At 37.4% G+C, this 13364-nt stretch overlaps 1 protein-coding gene across 1 annotated transcript in view; it reads right to left on the reverse strand.

Moving 5' to 3' along the window:
- Positions 1–12667, reverse strand: part of htr4 (5-hydroxytryptamine receptor 4) — a 40379-nt gene extending 27712 nt beyond the window's left edge. Inside the window, exons 1-2 of the mRNA XM_047020514.1 lie at positions 12415–12667; positions 1942–2023 (exon numbers count right to left, since the gene is read on the reverse strand). Coding sequence (XP_046876470.1) covers positions 1942–1976 — 35 coding nt within the window. The 5' untranslated portion in view covers positions 1977–2023; positions 12415–12667. The remainder of the gene's footprint in view (positions 1–1941; positions 2024–12414) is intronic.
- Between the last annotated feature and the right edge of the window lie 697 nt (positions 12668–13364).

Below are 13364 nucleotides of genomic sequence, written 5' to 3' on the forward strand. Positions count from 1 at the left end.
AGGACGAGCGCGCTTAGTGCTTGTGTTCATACCAAAAGAATCATCAACTACAGCGGGTGTGTGGGGACACTGACCTGCGATCTCTGTGATAAGTCTTTTGATCAACACGCAGTACTATTTTCAATGAATTCAAATGAATTAATTCTACTTGTCTCTCTCCTTTGCAGATGTAAGCCTGGTGTGGTATTGACATATGACTCTAAATATGGCACAGTGGGAAAGAAACTATGAAACGGGTAATCAAGATGGATTAGTCTCAACGATTAACAATCTCTTAATCTACTTGTTCATAAAGACTAATTCATGCAGAGTTGCAATCATTTAAATACCTTAAACTGTTATATTTCATATGAGAGAGCTAATGTATTTTAGAGGACAGTGAAACTGAGCTTAATGGTACAAACAGAGGATATGTAGGAAGTCTTCTGTTTCATAGACTGTGGTGATTTAGCCATATCACCTTTCATCCTGTGCCAATGTAACAGAAGTTGAGGTGGTTGCTCCAAGCTGATTCTAACTTAAATTAAAGATAGTTTTTTTTTTTACTCGGCTCACTTCCAAATACTACACTAGACCTTTTCAGTACACCAATTGCAAACACTAGAGTTTATTATCCAGCTATTTTGCTAGCTAAGAAGATCAGTACAAGCAATAAACAATGTGCTGTATGCCTAGATTAATGAAATATCAAAACTTACTTTGCTTTCTATCGTCTCTCAGTAATATTCTATTTGTTATACCTCCCATGTAATCCCTGTAGTGCCACAGACATTTCAAATCAAATAATTTCCACACAGAGGGTAACTCCAGCAGCAGTATTCTCTCCATCTTAATATGTCTACTGACATGAACAGAAATGAACAGAAATAAACTTGGATCATAGACTCCTGAATTACAATAGGTGGCAAACCACTACTGCTGTACAAGTAGATACACCTCTTGCAGCAGAACACAAATCGAAATTTCTGACTCAATAAATTAAGATCAATAATACTGACATTTGTGTTAATTGTGTTCATTAAATTAGCGTACAGGCGTAGGATAAATCATGTCATGAGACATGAAAGAGAATGTGTATGTTGAAACAATGTTACCTTAACTGCTGCCCTTGATATTGCTATTAAGGTGGATAATTGTTTGCCGGGCCCGGGGCACATGGGTTTTATCAATAGAGATTTTGACAGCTTTGTTATGGAGTCTTAGGACTGCATGCAGATGCGTCTCAGGTTGGATATGTGCCTAGATCTGTGTGTCTACGTTTGCTGGTATATTTTTCTCAGTCATTTTACAGGATGAATCAACTGAAGAAACATTCACAGGCCCACATTCTGTAAGCATGAGCTAAAAGAATATCCTAAATATAAAAGCACTTCCAGAAGTTGAGCATGTCCTTGAAAATAGCAAGACACAGAACACCCGGAAATCTGGAGAGCACAAACAAAATATGCTAAACAAAATATGCTAAAGTAATATTCCTATTAAATTGGTGTTTACTTTTCTTTTGTATGATTCTTTGGAGCATCTGTTTAGAATGTTGTCTGAAACAATATGTCCTTCAGGGGTCCAAAGTATGTCACATGACACCAAGACTTCAGTGAGAATCAGAGGATGTGGGCACAAAAATGCTGATTCTGGAAGAAGGAGCCTCTGATTCTTTCAATACTGAATGACTACAAATAGTCATAAATTACCATTTACAGTATCCATTGTGACATACAGTACGGTGGTAGATGCATCTTGAATTTGATCCCTGTTGGAATTTAATCCCCCACCACATAACTGTAGCTATGGTATAATGTTCAACCAACTGAAACACAACAGGCCAAAATAGATGTTTGCCTTTATGGCCGCAAATAAAAGTAAAGTATTGTTTGTTCACTTGTTTATACTGGTTGGCTTCTTTGAATATCTACTAATTAATTAAGAATAGTTTAAACTCACCTCTCATTAATGTTGACCTCCTCCATCATCGCCATCTGGCCTTCCAAGCTCAGATTTATATGCTCATGAATACAAAAACACCCTGCCGAGAAAACCAAAGATACAGTTAGGATTACAAGTATTGAAAGTTGGTATCATTTTTTCAGTTTGAATGTAAATTAAGGTAGTGTTCCATTAAAATATATCAAAGGTTTTTGTAGTCACGTCCCCAAAAAAAGGTTATCTTTTCTCCTACAAGACTTTTCTGTCTACTTATTTGTCCTGAAAATAGGAGGCACTAGTAGTTTCCTATGTGCTAAACGTACACTACTATTAAGGGGTCTAAGCAAAAAAGGTATCATTAAGAGTCCTAGCAGCATGTCTGCTAATTCCTGTTGATTCTGTCCATATAATTACGGTCTAAACAGTGATGCTGCAGTTCACCGTCGTCTACATCTATATTATTATTATGTTCTATGTTGCCCATTCAACCACGCGTTTATAATCCACACCAGGTTGGAAACAAAGTACAATTATTTTGTACTATTTACCCTAATTTGAGCATCACAAATCCTAACATTCATAATGAAATATAGCTTTACCATGCATCTTGCTCTATACTGTGCATCTTGCTCTCACATTGAAACATATTACAAGTACCTTCTAATTTTGACATTGTAGTGAATCATGTTTATAGTTTCCGGAGTACTTTAAAGGTCAAAGCATTTGCTAAAGATTAAAATGGTCAAAGTCCATAGTACACTATTTTATCTTCTATTGGTACAATTTAATTTCCTATTCCTGGTTGGTATCCATTGCTACAAGTTTACTGCCATACCATGCATAAAATTCTTCAAAGTGCTTTTATTGGTGCAGTGGGATCATTTCAAGGTGGAAGGCTAATGTAATATTGCTCCATGAAGGCATTACTGACAGCATCATGTATTGTACTCTTGTACTCATACAGACTTGGTTTGGTACCAATGGACTTTCAATATCTAACAACCTTGACATGAACAATATGCTTTACCAAAAATGTGTCTGAATAAACACTCAATAATGGCTGCATTTCCCATATTCGTTAAGAAGCTCTTAGTGCTAAGAGCATCTTAGGAGCGCTCTTATAACGCTTAGATCTGGGAAACGCAGCCAATGTCAGTTCCAATGTGGCATTTTTATTATGGAACAGACAAAACCTGAACCAGGTTGCAGGCTTCCACAGAGCTGCTTGTCAGATCCTGGCAGCTGACTGCATTAACAGGGAAGACTTGATCCAACCCATTAATAGACCTTACAGAATGTGTACCAATCAATAATGTGTGCATGAATGAATGTGTCATTGAATGCAGCAGTACACAGTGCCTCCTACTTTTATCACAGACCTATCTTACCTAAGATAATGTATCCACATGGGGAAGACATTATCTGTTAAAAAATAACACGTTTCTGAACTACAGGGGCTAATAGCTTTCTCAAAGGAACTGTACGGTGTTTCAATGTGCTGCAAATCACATGCACACGCTTCCTGGATACATCACAAGTCAAGCCTTCAAAGCAACTGGGAGCATTGGCTGCAGCCAAGTATTCAATTAGAAATCCCATTCATGAAATCATGAATATAATTTCCATTTCCTTTGAATTTGTATTGAGTGACATTGAAATTTGAAGTGTATCCGCTTAATGTTGGATTTCAATTAAACTAAATGTTAATTCACCCCCTGAAAGTACTGCAATGTTGTTGACTGTCAGTATAGTCTCTGGAGTATATCTGGAGAGAAATAGTGGACAAGTAGGTTGGTAAGGTCAGGTTTGTAGCCTTATAATAAAACACACTTTGTTTTCATCAAGCATAAATGTGTTTAACCATTTCTCTTTGCAATGTAATTTCTGGACAGGCATTTCAGACTAATTTCAGACTGAATGCAGTACCCTGAAGCACTGTCTTACAATCAGTCACAAAATCTGACTGGTTATAGGTTTTTAAATGGTCCCAGGATCTGTTTAGCTTACAGACTAGGAATCATACCCAGCTCTTCCTCACACCAACCCAGTTGTTTACCAATCAAGTAGATGGAAATTAACATATAGATAAAAACTGAAAGATTATCAAGCTACTTTGTTATCCTAAGTAGTATAAGCTGGACAAATGATTGAAAAGTAGCAAGGAAGAAAGATATATACACATGAGCAACCACTACCTCTAACAGTAAAGCAAAAAACCGTGATTTGTCTAAAGCATTGAAACAACCTTACACTATCAGCTCAACCTTTTCGAAATCTTTTTTTTCTTTTTTGTCTTGCACATCTGAATTAATGTTTAACTTAAATAACTGATCCTCTGGACCTTTATCTCCACTGAAATGTCGGGTGCTCCTGCACTTTAGTTGACTCTGCTCTCCATAACCTTTCCTTTGACATAGTAAAATGACATAAAAGATGCATTTATTCTACAATATGTCGTTTCTATCCAAGTTTTCCCTATTTCACAGCACCTTAGGCATTCCCTGCCATGGAAGAGCACTTGGTTATAGGTTAAAGGAACTTGTTGTTGTAAATGACTGAATACCATCTGAATCTTCAACAAATGCCTTTGTAGAGCACAGCCTCTTTATGAACATTTCACTTCATTTGTAAATCTCAGGTTAGGTTACCCTATTGTAAAATTATGGTCCACTGTCTTTGTGAGTGAATTACACAAACAGAACAGCAGGACACTATTACCACTTGTACTAAAGACCACACACACATGCACACATACACACACAAACAAACACACTTATAAAATGGATTTCTAATTGAAACACTCATTTGAAACTGAAGATGGATAGTGGTTCTGATCGCATCATTTTTTTACTGAAGACTCTTGCACTTTCTTGGTGTCAGTACCATTAGCACATTTCTGAGGCATGGAGAGTATGTTCTAACCCATAATCCACATCATGTGGTTGTGTTGTGCAATCATGCAGCAGGGCTGGCTCTTTCACTGACCACCACCTTCCATGTAAATGTCAAGTTCTGTAGCATCCCAAGCCAAGCATTGTACCAAGAGAGAATTACTGGTGTTGTTTCTAACTCTAACTATGTTACTGTATGTACAGTATGTACAGCATGGTTGGGAAATGCAGGGTCAAAGGGTTTTCAACTGTTTAACATTTACTGAAATAACACTAAGCTATTTTTAATGGCTTAAAGAGAAAAGTAGAACTGGTAATTACATTATTAATAGTATATACAAATATAATAATATTGATCTAAAATAATAAATTAAATAATAACAATGGTTAAACCAATACACACAACAACAACAACTGCCATGTAATAGTTCTTAAGCATTTTAGCCTATGAATGACAGTGTCAAAATGTTTCATGACACCAGATTTATGGGATAAACTAAACTCTGGCAGGTTTTAAACAAATCGGTTGGAAATGGGATTCCAAACCCCTCTGTAAAGCAAACATTCATATTGAAGTGATCATAGGACATTTAGAAAGATCATTAACAGCCCTTGCGGTAGCAATATTTAAGCTATTATTTTATAGTGACTCATCTGTTCATAGGATACAAGCTGCAAGACCAATAAAATAATGTAATGGACTTTTTGAGAAAAGGGCTTTATATTCTGAGTCAGAACCTTAAAAATTCTCTAGCCAACATTATAAATGTCAAACTGATTGTCTGGATGTAGATAAGACATAAGGCTAAAATTAGATACCCTAGACGAAGACACATGATCTAGCAAACATATTCACCGAAGATGGGGCTATGGCAGATCCAATAATCAATTTACAGTTACAGACCATTGAGGTCTCCAAATCAAATATAATATTATTGATCACACAGGCCTATTTGATCATCTTTCACTGTGTATAAAAAATAAATCTGATTGTTTTGGTCCTTTTCTTGAGGCAATATACAATTTAAGTCTGCAGATTGTTGCCCTCCATTTTTTAAACAATAATATTTCCTTAACATCACGAGATTACCTTTTTTTAAACATATACGACAGAGAGGCCTTATTCTGACATGGTTTGGGTCCACGTGTGCTTAAAGAGGGTCAATGCTAATCAATACAAAGTTTTTTGTATTATCTTATGAAGCGTTGCCATCTGGAAGGGAATGGTTTCTTCCAGGATGACAGTGCGCTAACCTCATCCACATGGGAAAAAGAAAATTAAGTAAATCATAGCTATGGCTCCGCTAAAACTTTAAAAGCTGTCATCTGTAAAGATGCAAGGAATGTTGGAATGATAGGCAGAATATTGGTCCTCCTGTTAAATTTCATCATGGGTTTATTGCTCATGAGATGTTCAGTTTTATTCTATTCCAACAACTCAAAGCTACTATAGTAAAAAAAATAAAAATAATGAAATAATAAAGAAATAATAAAAACGATTAGACAAGGGATAACTCTTTGGCTAGCAAGTGTAGGAAAGTTGGAACCATAGTCCAATAAAATATGAAAAATGTTTTGTTCCACGATCGTTGCCACCAAGGCCTTTAAACAGACAATATACTGACAGCCATCAGAAAGTCTACCTTTAAGACAGCCTTTCTCAATCCTGGTCCTCGTGCCTGCCTGTCCTGTGTGTTTTCGATGTTTCCCTGCTCCAACACACCTGATCCAAATGAATGGGTCATTATCAGGCTTCTGCCGAGCTTGGTAATGACCTATTCATCTGAATCAGGTGCGTTGGAACCTGATTCAAATCCTCAACCAGGATTGAGAACCAATGCTAATCCATCTTTTCAATGTTGAAAGTTAAACTGTCTAGCAGTTATTAACATAAGTATAATGGGACACTCTGTTAAACTTAATACATGATTTATCAGAAAGCATTTTCAGTATTAAAAATAATTTGTTTCTTATTGCATATATTTAAAAAATCTTAAGAATGCTATGTTCATGACTGGGGATATTGCACAAGTATTTTTTGTCTAGTTCAAGGATTGATCAATGACAGTAGACTGTCATGCCAGACTGGTGCAATAAAGAAACTTTTACACCTGCCAGGGTAAACTATGATGGTTTCTCACTTGCCTTCCATGGTGAGTCAATATGTTCAGTGTTTGTCTAAGTGCTGAACCTAGAAGGAGTTCTGTAAGTCAGTGGAATTTTTGTTTTTTCTTCCCCTCCGCTCTCTTCTGAGCCTCCTGTGCAAACTTATACAAATCATCCAACTGAGCCCAGCTCAGCAGGGAGGACCTGTGATTGATTATAGAGAAACTTCTCTGCATGGTTTGCGTGAAATGCACTTTCCACTTCCGTGTGGACTGTGAGACGTTCGCAAAAACACTGAAAAGCAAAGATCAGGGACATTTCTATAGCCCAACTGGGGGTAAAGTAAAGGACTGAGTTGGGGGTCCCAGTTGGACCAATGGAGGTGTGTGTGTGTGTATGTGTGTGTGTGTGTGTGTGTGTGTGTGTGTGTGTGTGTGTGTGTGTGTGTGTGTGTGTGTGCGCGCAAGCGCATATGTGTACGTAGAGAGAGCTTGAGTGTAAGTGTAAGTGGATATAGTCCCGCCAAATAAAGGTTGCTAAAGGCACCTGGTCATTGGCTCACAATTAGAGCCTTTAGGAACTTTTGGCCATAAGCACAATATTTGTATCACTCTCAGTCAAACACTTGATGAAATGATGTCTGTAAAAGGAGGCTACATTCCTAAAGTCACTTTAAAGCATAGCCATATCTCTTATATCTCTTACTTTCACTTACTTCAGAGGAAAATTATAAAAATACAATATATCATTTCTAGATACATCCATAACTTGAAAAACAATTGTATCCATAAATTGTAAAGCAAAATATCAAGATGAGAAACAAGTTTATGGATGATTGCAATTGCCATATCTAAGGAATTAATACCACCCACACATATTAACATAAATCTATTCAGTGCAAAATAGACCTCCACTACCCAAACAGGGTAATATGCATGATTCACAAAGAGACAAATTAATATGCTTTATATTCATACTTTTGAACATCAGCTTGAGAACTGAACAACTCCTGAAAGAGGTTGTGTGTACAGCTTTTCCAGGGAACCACAAACGTTTGCAATTCTTCCTAGTGGAAATGTACATGTATCCAGCAACATCAAACTTTTCATTTTACTATGGACAATCAATTTCCAAATTAATAAATATAAAATATACCATCTTAATCAGCTGCGACATTAAAAGTGTAAAATCAAATCAGTCAGCATCAAATATTATGGCATAGGTTTCTGTTTCTGTTGTTCTTACCTCATGTTAGTTATCCAGTACAAGAGCATAGACTGGTTCTGTTTCTACACTTATAATGTCACAGCTGATTAAGATGACATATTTTATATCTATAGGCAGAGTGATAGAAATATTGTGCTTCATGGCCAAAAATTCCTAAAGGCTCTAATTGTGAGCCAGTGGCCAGGTGCTTATAAACTGGTTCTGTTTGATCAACAAATGCAGTAATGTCTGTAACAAAGGCTTTGGCATATCTTCATCATTTGCATTAACTTATGAAACACGAATATCCACATTTTTGGTGTCTCTGTTCCACACCATTTAATATATTTTTTGCCCATTTACACCACTATGTGTTGATTTTCACTACCCTAGTGTAATTACACAGGGCTTTTAGCAAACAGGGAGGATGACACTATCAACGTCATCAGAAACAAACTGATAATGTGTTTGGTATTCAGAGAAGAAACATTTTCCTCTATTTTTAAAAATTCTAGCTAGATGGCCATGAACCAACTTGCTTGCTTCCGTAATGTGCAACAGATCACGAACATCCACAAAACATACCAAGAAACTGCTTTAACTAGGCAGCTAGTTGGCAGTTCATCCAAATCTCACAGCACCTGGGCTTGTCTAAGGCACGATGCAGAAGTTATCTTTCATTGAACTTATTTACTGCAACTACATAACCAGTGGTGCGAATCAGCTTAGCCAGATGTCCAAAATATTGTCTTTTAAGTTGTCTTTACCTACAGACAAAACATATTCATATTGTCCGTCATTTTACCAAGAATACAGACATCAGACATCCACTGCCAAACCCTAGAATCTGACAAAAAAAGGCTCAACTATTTCCTGGTTAGACTAAGTCCACCAAAGGCTACTGGTCCCAATTCTTTTGGGACAGTTCCTTGTAGTATAAACACAAAAGTCTAAGATTCTGAGCCAAACAACGGAGTCAAGAGTGCCAGTGGAAATGTACCATTTCATTTTCATCTTGAAGCAGTAGGCATGTTGATGTGCTAGCCCATAACATAAGGAACGCCTTAACATTCCAGACACTTATAAACTGGAGATTTCTTCAGTGGAGTCTAGCTCAGACAAAGCACAATAAATTTGGAGGTAAAAGCATAGTCTTAAGTGTGTCTTTGAGTTTGCGAACGGGAGTGGGTGTGTTTGTCTGTGCAGTGTGTGTGTGTTTTGGGGGTGTACAGGCTGAGTGGTGTCTGGATTTAAACAGAGGCCAGCTCAATGGGATAAATGCGGAAGCAGGAGCTCTCTAGGACAGGATTTGTCTTCCATCCAGCCGACTGTCTGTCATTCTGTTACTTTCAATTCTCTACTATATTTAACAGCCATTCAGTCACCGTAACATATTTTTGTACTTCAGTCAGTGTTACTATAATACAAATAATGTTTCACAAAATATGGTCAAATATTAACCCTTAAACTACCATGTAACTACATACCACTACCTATTGTAACAATATTGTAGTTACATAGGAACAGATATAGTACCAGTCAAAACTTTTGACTGGTGCTGTATGTAGTTACACTTCATTATAGTTTAGCAGTACTTATATAACACAAGTAATACTCGGTTTGTGGGTGGTTGGGATTTCCAGAGTTAAGTGGATGGTCACATTGATCTTGTTTTGGTAATACAACCTTCCACAGCCCATTTACAACATCCACTTACCCCTTTTTCCCCTCATCCATGTTGTGCTTTATTGTGCCTCTACCATGTATAAACATAGCAAATCCTATGTACCTCCAACGTTTATACTACAAGAATCGCTAGGTCCAATATGATAGATAACATAACATATAAAGTGTTGCCGAAAATCTGAATTCAAATATTGATTTTGTCTTGTGAGAAGTACTCACACAATCCCGGTAGCTCATTAAGGTAAAGATAAGGAGTTTGGGGAAACCTTGGGTTTCTTCATATTTATGTGATTAATTGTTAATGCAATGGTTTTTACAGAAGGGCCTGTTGATGACCTGGTAAGGACGTTTACCTTTTTGCATCATCTTCCTCTGTTTAATTAAATTTACATTTGTCACCATAGCAGTTTGAAGTTGGTGTCTGGGGTGGGGGGAGGGTCGTGATTGATAATTTTCTATTGTACAGAGAGATTATTATTTTACACTCACAAGGCAAATCAAAGTAACAGTTGGCCATCAGTTCCAAAAATTTCAAATGTTAACGTTGTCCCCCTTAAAGCACCTACAATTTAAAAAGAATCTATTTGATATTCTAAATAGGCTGTTTTTCACACGTTTGTTGACCTTGGTTTGCATTGGTGCTCACATGCAAGTCAAGTCAGACAAGCCAACACTGTCTTGGCTCTGTTGGTTTCCCATTAACAAGCTGTCTGGCTGCTACAGACTGCTACCAAATATGTCCACCATTCCAACCCCTTGCCTGATGTAAGAAATTGTGATTTTCAAACATCCCAAATATTTTAGAAATTACTGTACTGTTTTCTCTGAGAGAATACAATAGTGTTAATGTAGGTGACCATGCTGGGTTGGATTCTTAATTTGTATTTATTTGAAGAACCCCTCAGCTCATCCACCAAGGGGAGCATATTCTCATTAATCTCACACATCAAAAAGTTCCAGGAGCCATGTCTGATTATGTCCACTGTAACATCAACACCTCCAATTATCATAGAGGGATTACACCATCATACCGGAGTTTTTGAGAGAGTTTGACTACAATGGTGTTAGCAACACACCTGAGGCTAATTCCCGTCAAATTTGAGTCATAGAAGACCATGGAGGAGTGTTTGAAAGGGTCAGTACACAGTGAACTGAACACTGTCACAGAGGCTGTTTACATCTTTTCTGTTAAGGTGTGTATATATATAGAGAGAGAGAGAAAGAGGGAGAGAGAGAGAGAGAGAGAGAGATGGTTCAGCCAGTGATTCTACCATCCTCCTAATGCAGTGTGGGGCTATTGATCTTGTTAGAAAAGCTCTGACTCCATTCCGTGTCATCCATAACGATACATCCCCTCCCCTGCCTCAGCCGCCTGGCAAAACCTTATTGACAACTGGCTTGTTCGAATGTTGCGTAAGCTTTACTTCGACCAGGCAGCAGGCAGGCTGCTCAGCTTTGCTCTCACTCAGGAGAGGTCACAGACAGAATGTCTCACTGCTAGTATACAGTATATGAAGTATTTACATTAAATTCTATATATGGCCTTAACATGCGAGGTAGGAGGTAGATGTGTCACTTCTGGAGAATGTTTACGCTCATTTAACGTAATAATACTTGTACCAGACAAACAAGTAATGAACTAACAAACTTTACAGAAGCGAGTTTTCATTTGTGTGCCCAGGGCTGGTCGGTGAAATTTAAAACACGTAGGTTAAAGGTGACACAAGTCACAGTGTGCTAGCTGGTTGAACCTGACTTATACACAGGGTTTGTGGTTGAGGTAGTCAAGTGGGGTTTGGATGCATGTGAAGGGTTGTATTTATACATGACTGTCAATTTAAATAAATGCCTTGTGTTTAAGTTATGTGTAACTTTACAGTTACCTAGCAGTTCAACATACATAGCTGACTAGACTTTTGCCATGTTTGCTGACACTAAACTGTGATCCGCAGCACTAGCACTGCTGAGAAATGCATACTCTGAAACTCTGCTTTCTCTATAGCGATGCTGAATTAAAAAAAAAAAAAGCAGATAGTGATAACAAAATAAAAGAAACATCAGAGACAAAACTTTGTAAGTGGCAGGCCAAGTTCCATTCATTGTATTATGTGTATACAACGTTAAGCAAAGCACACTGTCAAATTTTGATTGCTCCATATAGTCCACGGAGCCAGGACATCACATCGTTTTGTAAATTAAAAGATATGAAGAATGTTAACGGTGAGGCTTTTTCTCAATTCATCCAATGATCCTATGCATACGTGAGGTTAGTATAGTATGCAAGTATAAGTCTTTATAATACGTAAGTACCACACATATCATAAATAAGAAAACATGTGACAGTACAATTCACTGTTTGCAGTTGTAGCAATTCTGAGTTCATCTCAAAAGCCTCGTGCTTTGAGAGAAAATCTGATTTATAGTAACCACAAAATATATTTCCTTAAAGCTAAATGTGCAGTAGGCTACACCATTTTCTTTACCCCATTCAAATAGGTTACACTTTATTTAAGTTTGTATGGGGAATATAGTAATACTCACAGGTTACTTTACAATACGCGAATATTATACCCAACAAACTGCAAGACTATAATAAACTTACCATTTCCAAGTGTAAACGCCGGGTCCTAAAACCATGTTACGTTTCTATATCCCCATGAGTCGTCAGCTTCTCGACTTGTGACAAAAAGCTCTAATCATAATTGAATACTATTAACTGAATAAAATGTAGTCAATAAAACGTTTATTTCACGAACAGCAATAATTTCCAATTTTAAGCAGAGAGCGCAGTCCGCAGTTTAAGAACGCATGGAAAGGGATGGAAGCTTTGGCGCGCGTGTCTACACCGTGCGCTGTGTGTGGTTATAGAAACACATAGCGACTACGGAGCCCTCGGTGTTCCCTTCAAACTCTATCTTGAAGTCCCTCCTCTTTGAACCACCACAATTGATACGATTTATGAAACGCTTGGCCGTCTGTTTCTTCTCACACACCGATAATTCGTACAGGAATTAATTGAACAAATACTCTTGAATAGATCAAACTGACAACTGGTCAATTGTCCTAGTTTAATTAAAGTAGACACTGCAGCCAAACGACTAGAATGTCAAACTATTAATCAATCAGTAACAGGGTATCTCTCTATGAGAGAGGTTCACTCATGATGACATGTACTGTATACTATGGGAGTGGGACCTTACATAGACTAGACAGGTTTAATAAACTGAAGTTACAGTAACCCAAGTGTGTAGAAAGTTGTCGAAACATCTCAAGGATGATCAATGGAAATAGGTACCAGAGCTCAATATCAAGTGTCATAGGTAGGTCAGAATACAATTTTAATATGTCTTTCAAGTCTTTCAATTCTCTGCCTGTTGCTTTGTATAAAAGTGCAAAGATGATTATGAAACATCGACCTTTTCTGGAGGAGGAGATCCCTCATTGAATTGCTCCTCCCAAGGTTTCTGGTACCTCTATCTGAGTTTCCTGAAGTGCAGTTATATGGGCATACGTGAAGGCTTTTGTGATGGTGCTTGTAAAAAGGACTATACA

Source organism: Hypomesus transpacificus, chromosome 1 (assembly GCF_021917145.1).
Source record: "Hypomesus transpacificus isolate Combined female chromosome 1, fHypTra1, whole genome shotgun sequence".
NCBI lineage: Eukaryota > Metazoa > Chordata > Actinopteri > Osmeriformes > Osmeridae > Hypomesus > Hypomesus transpacificus.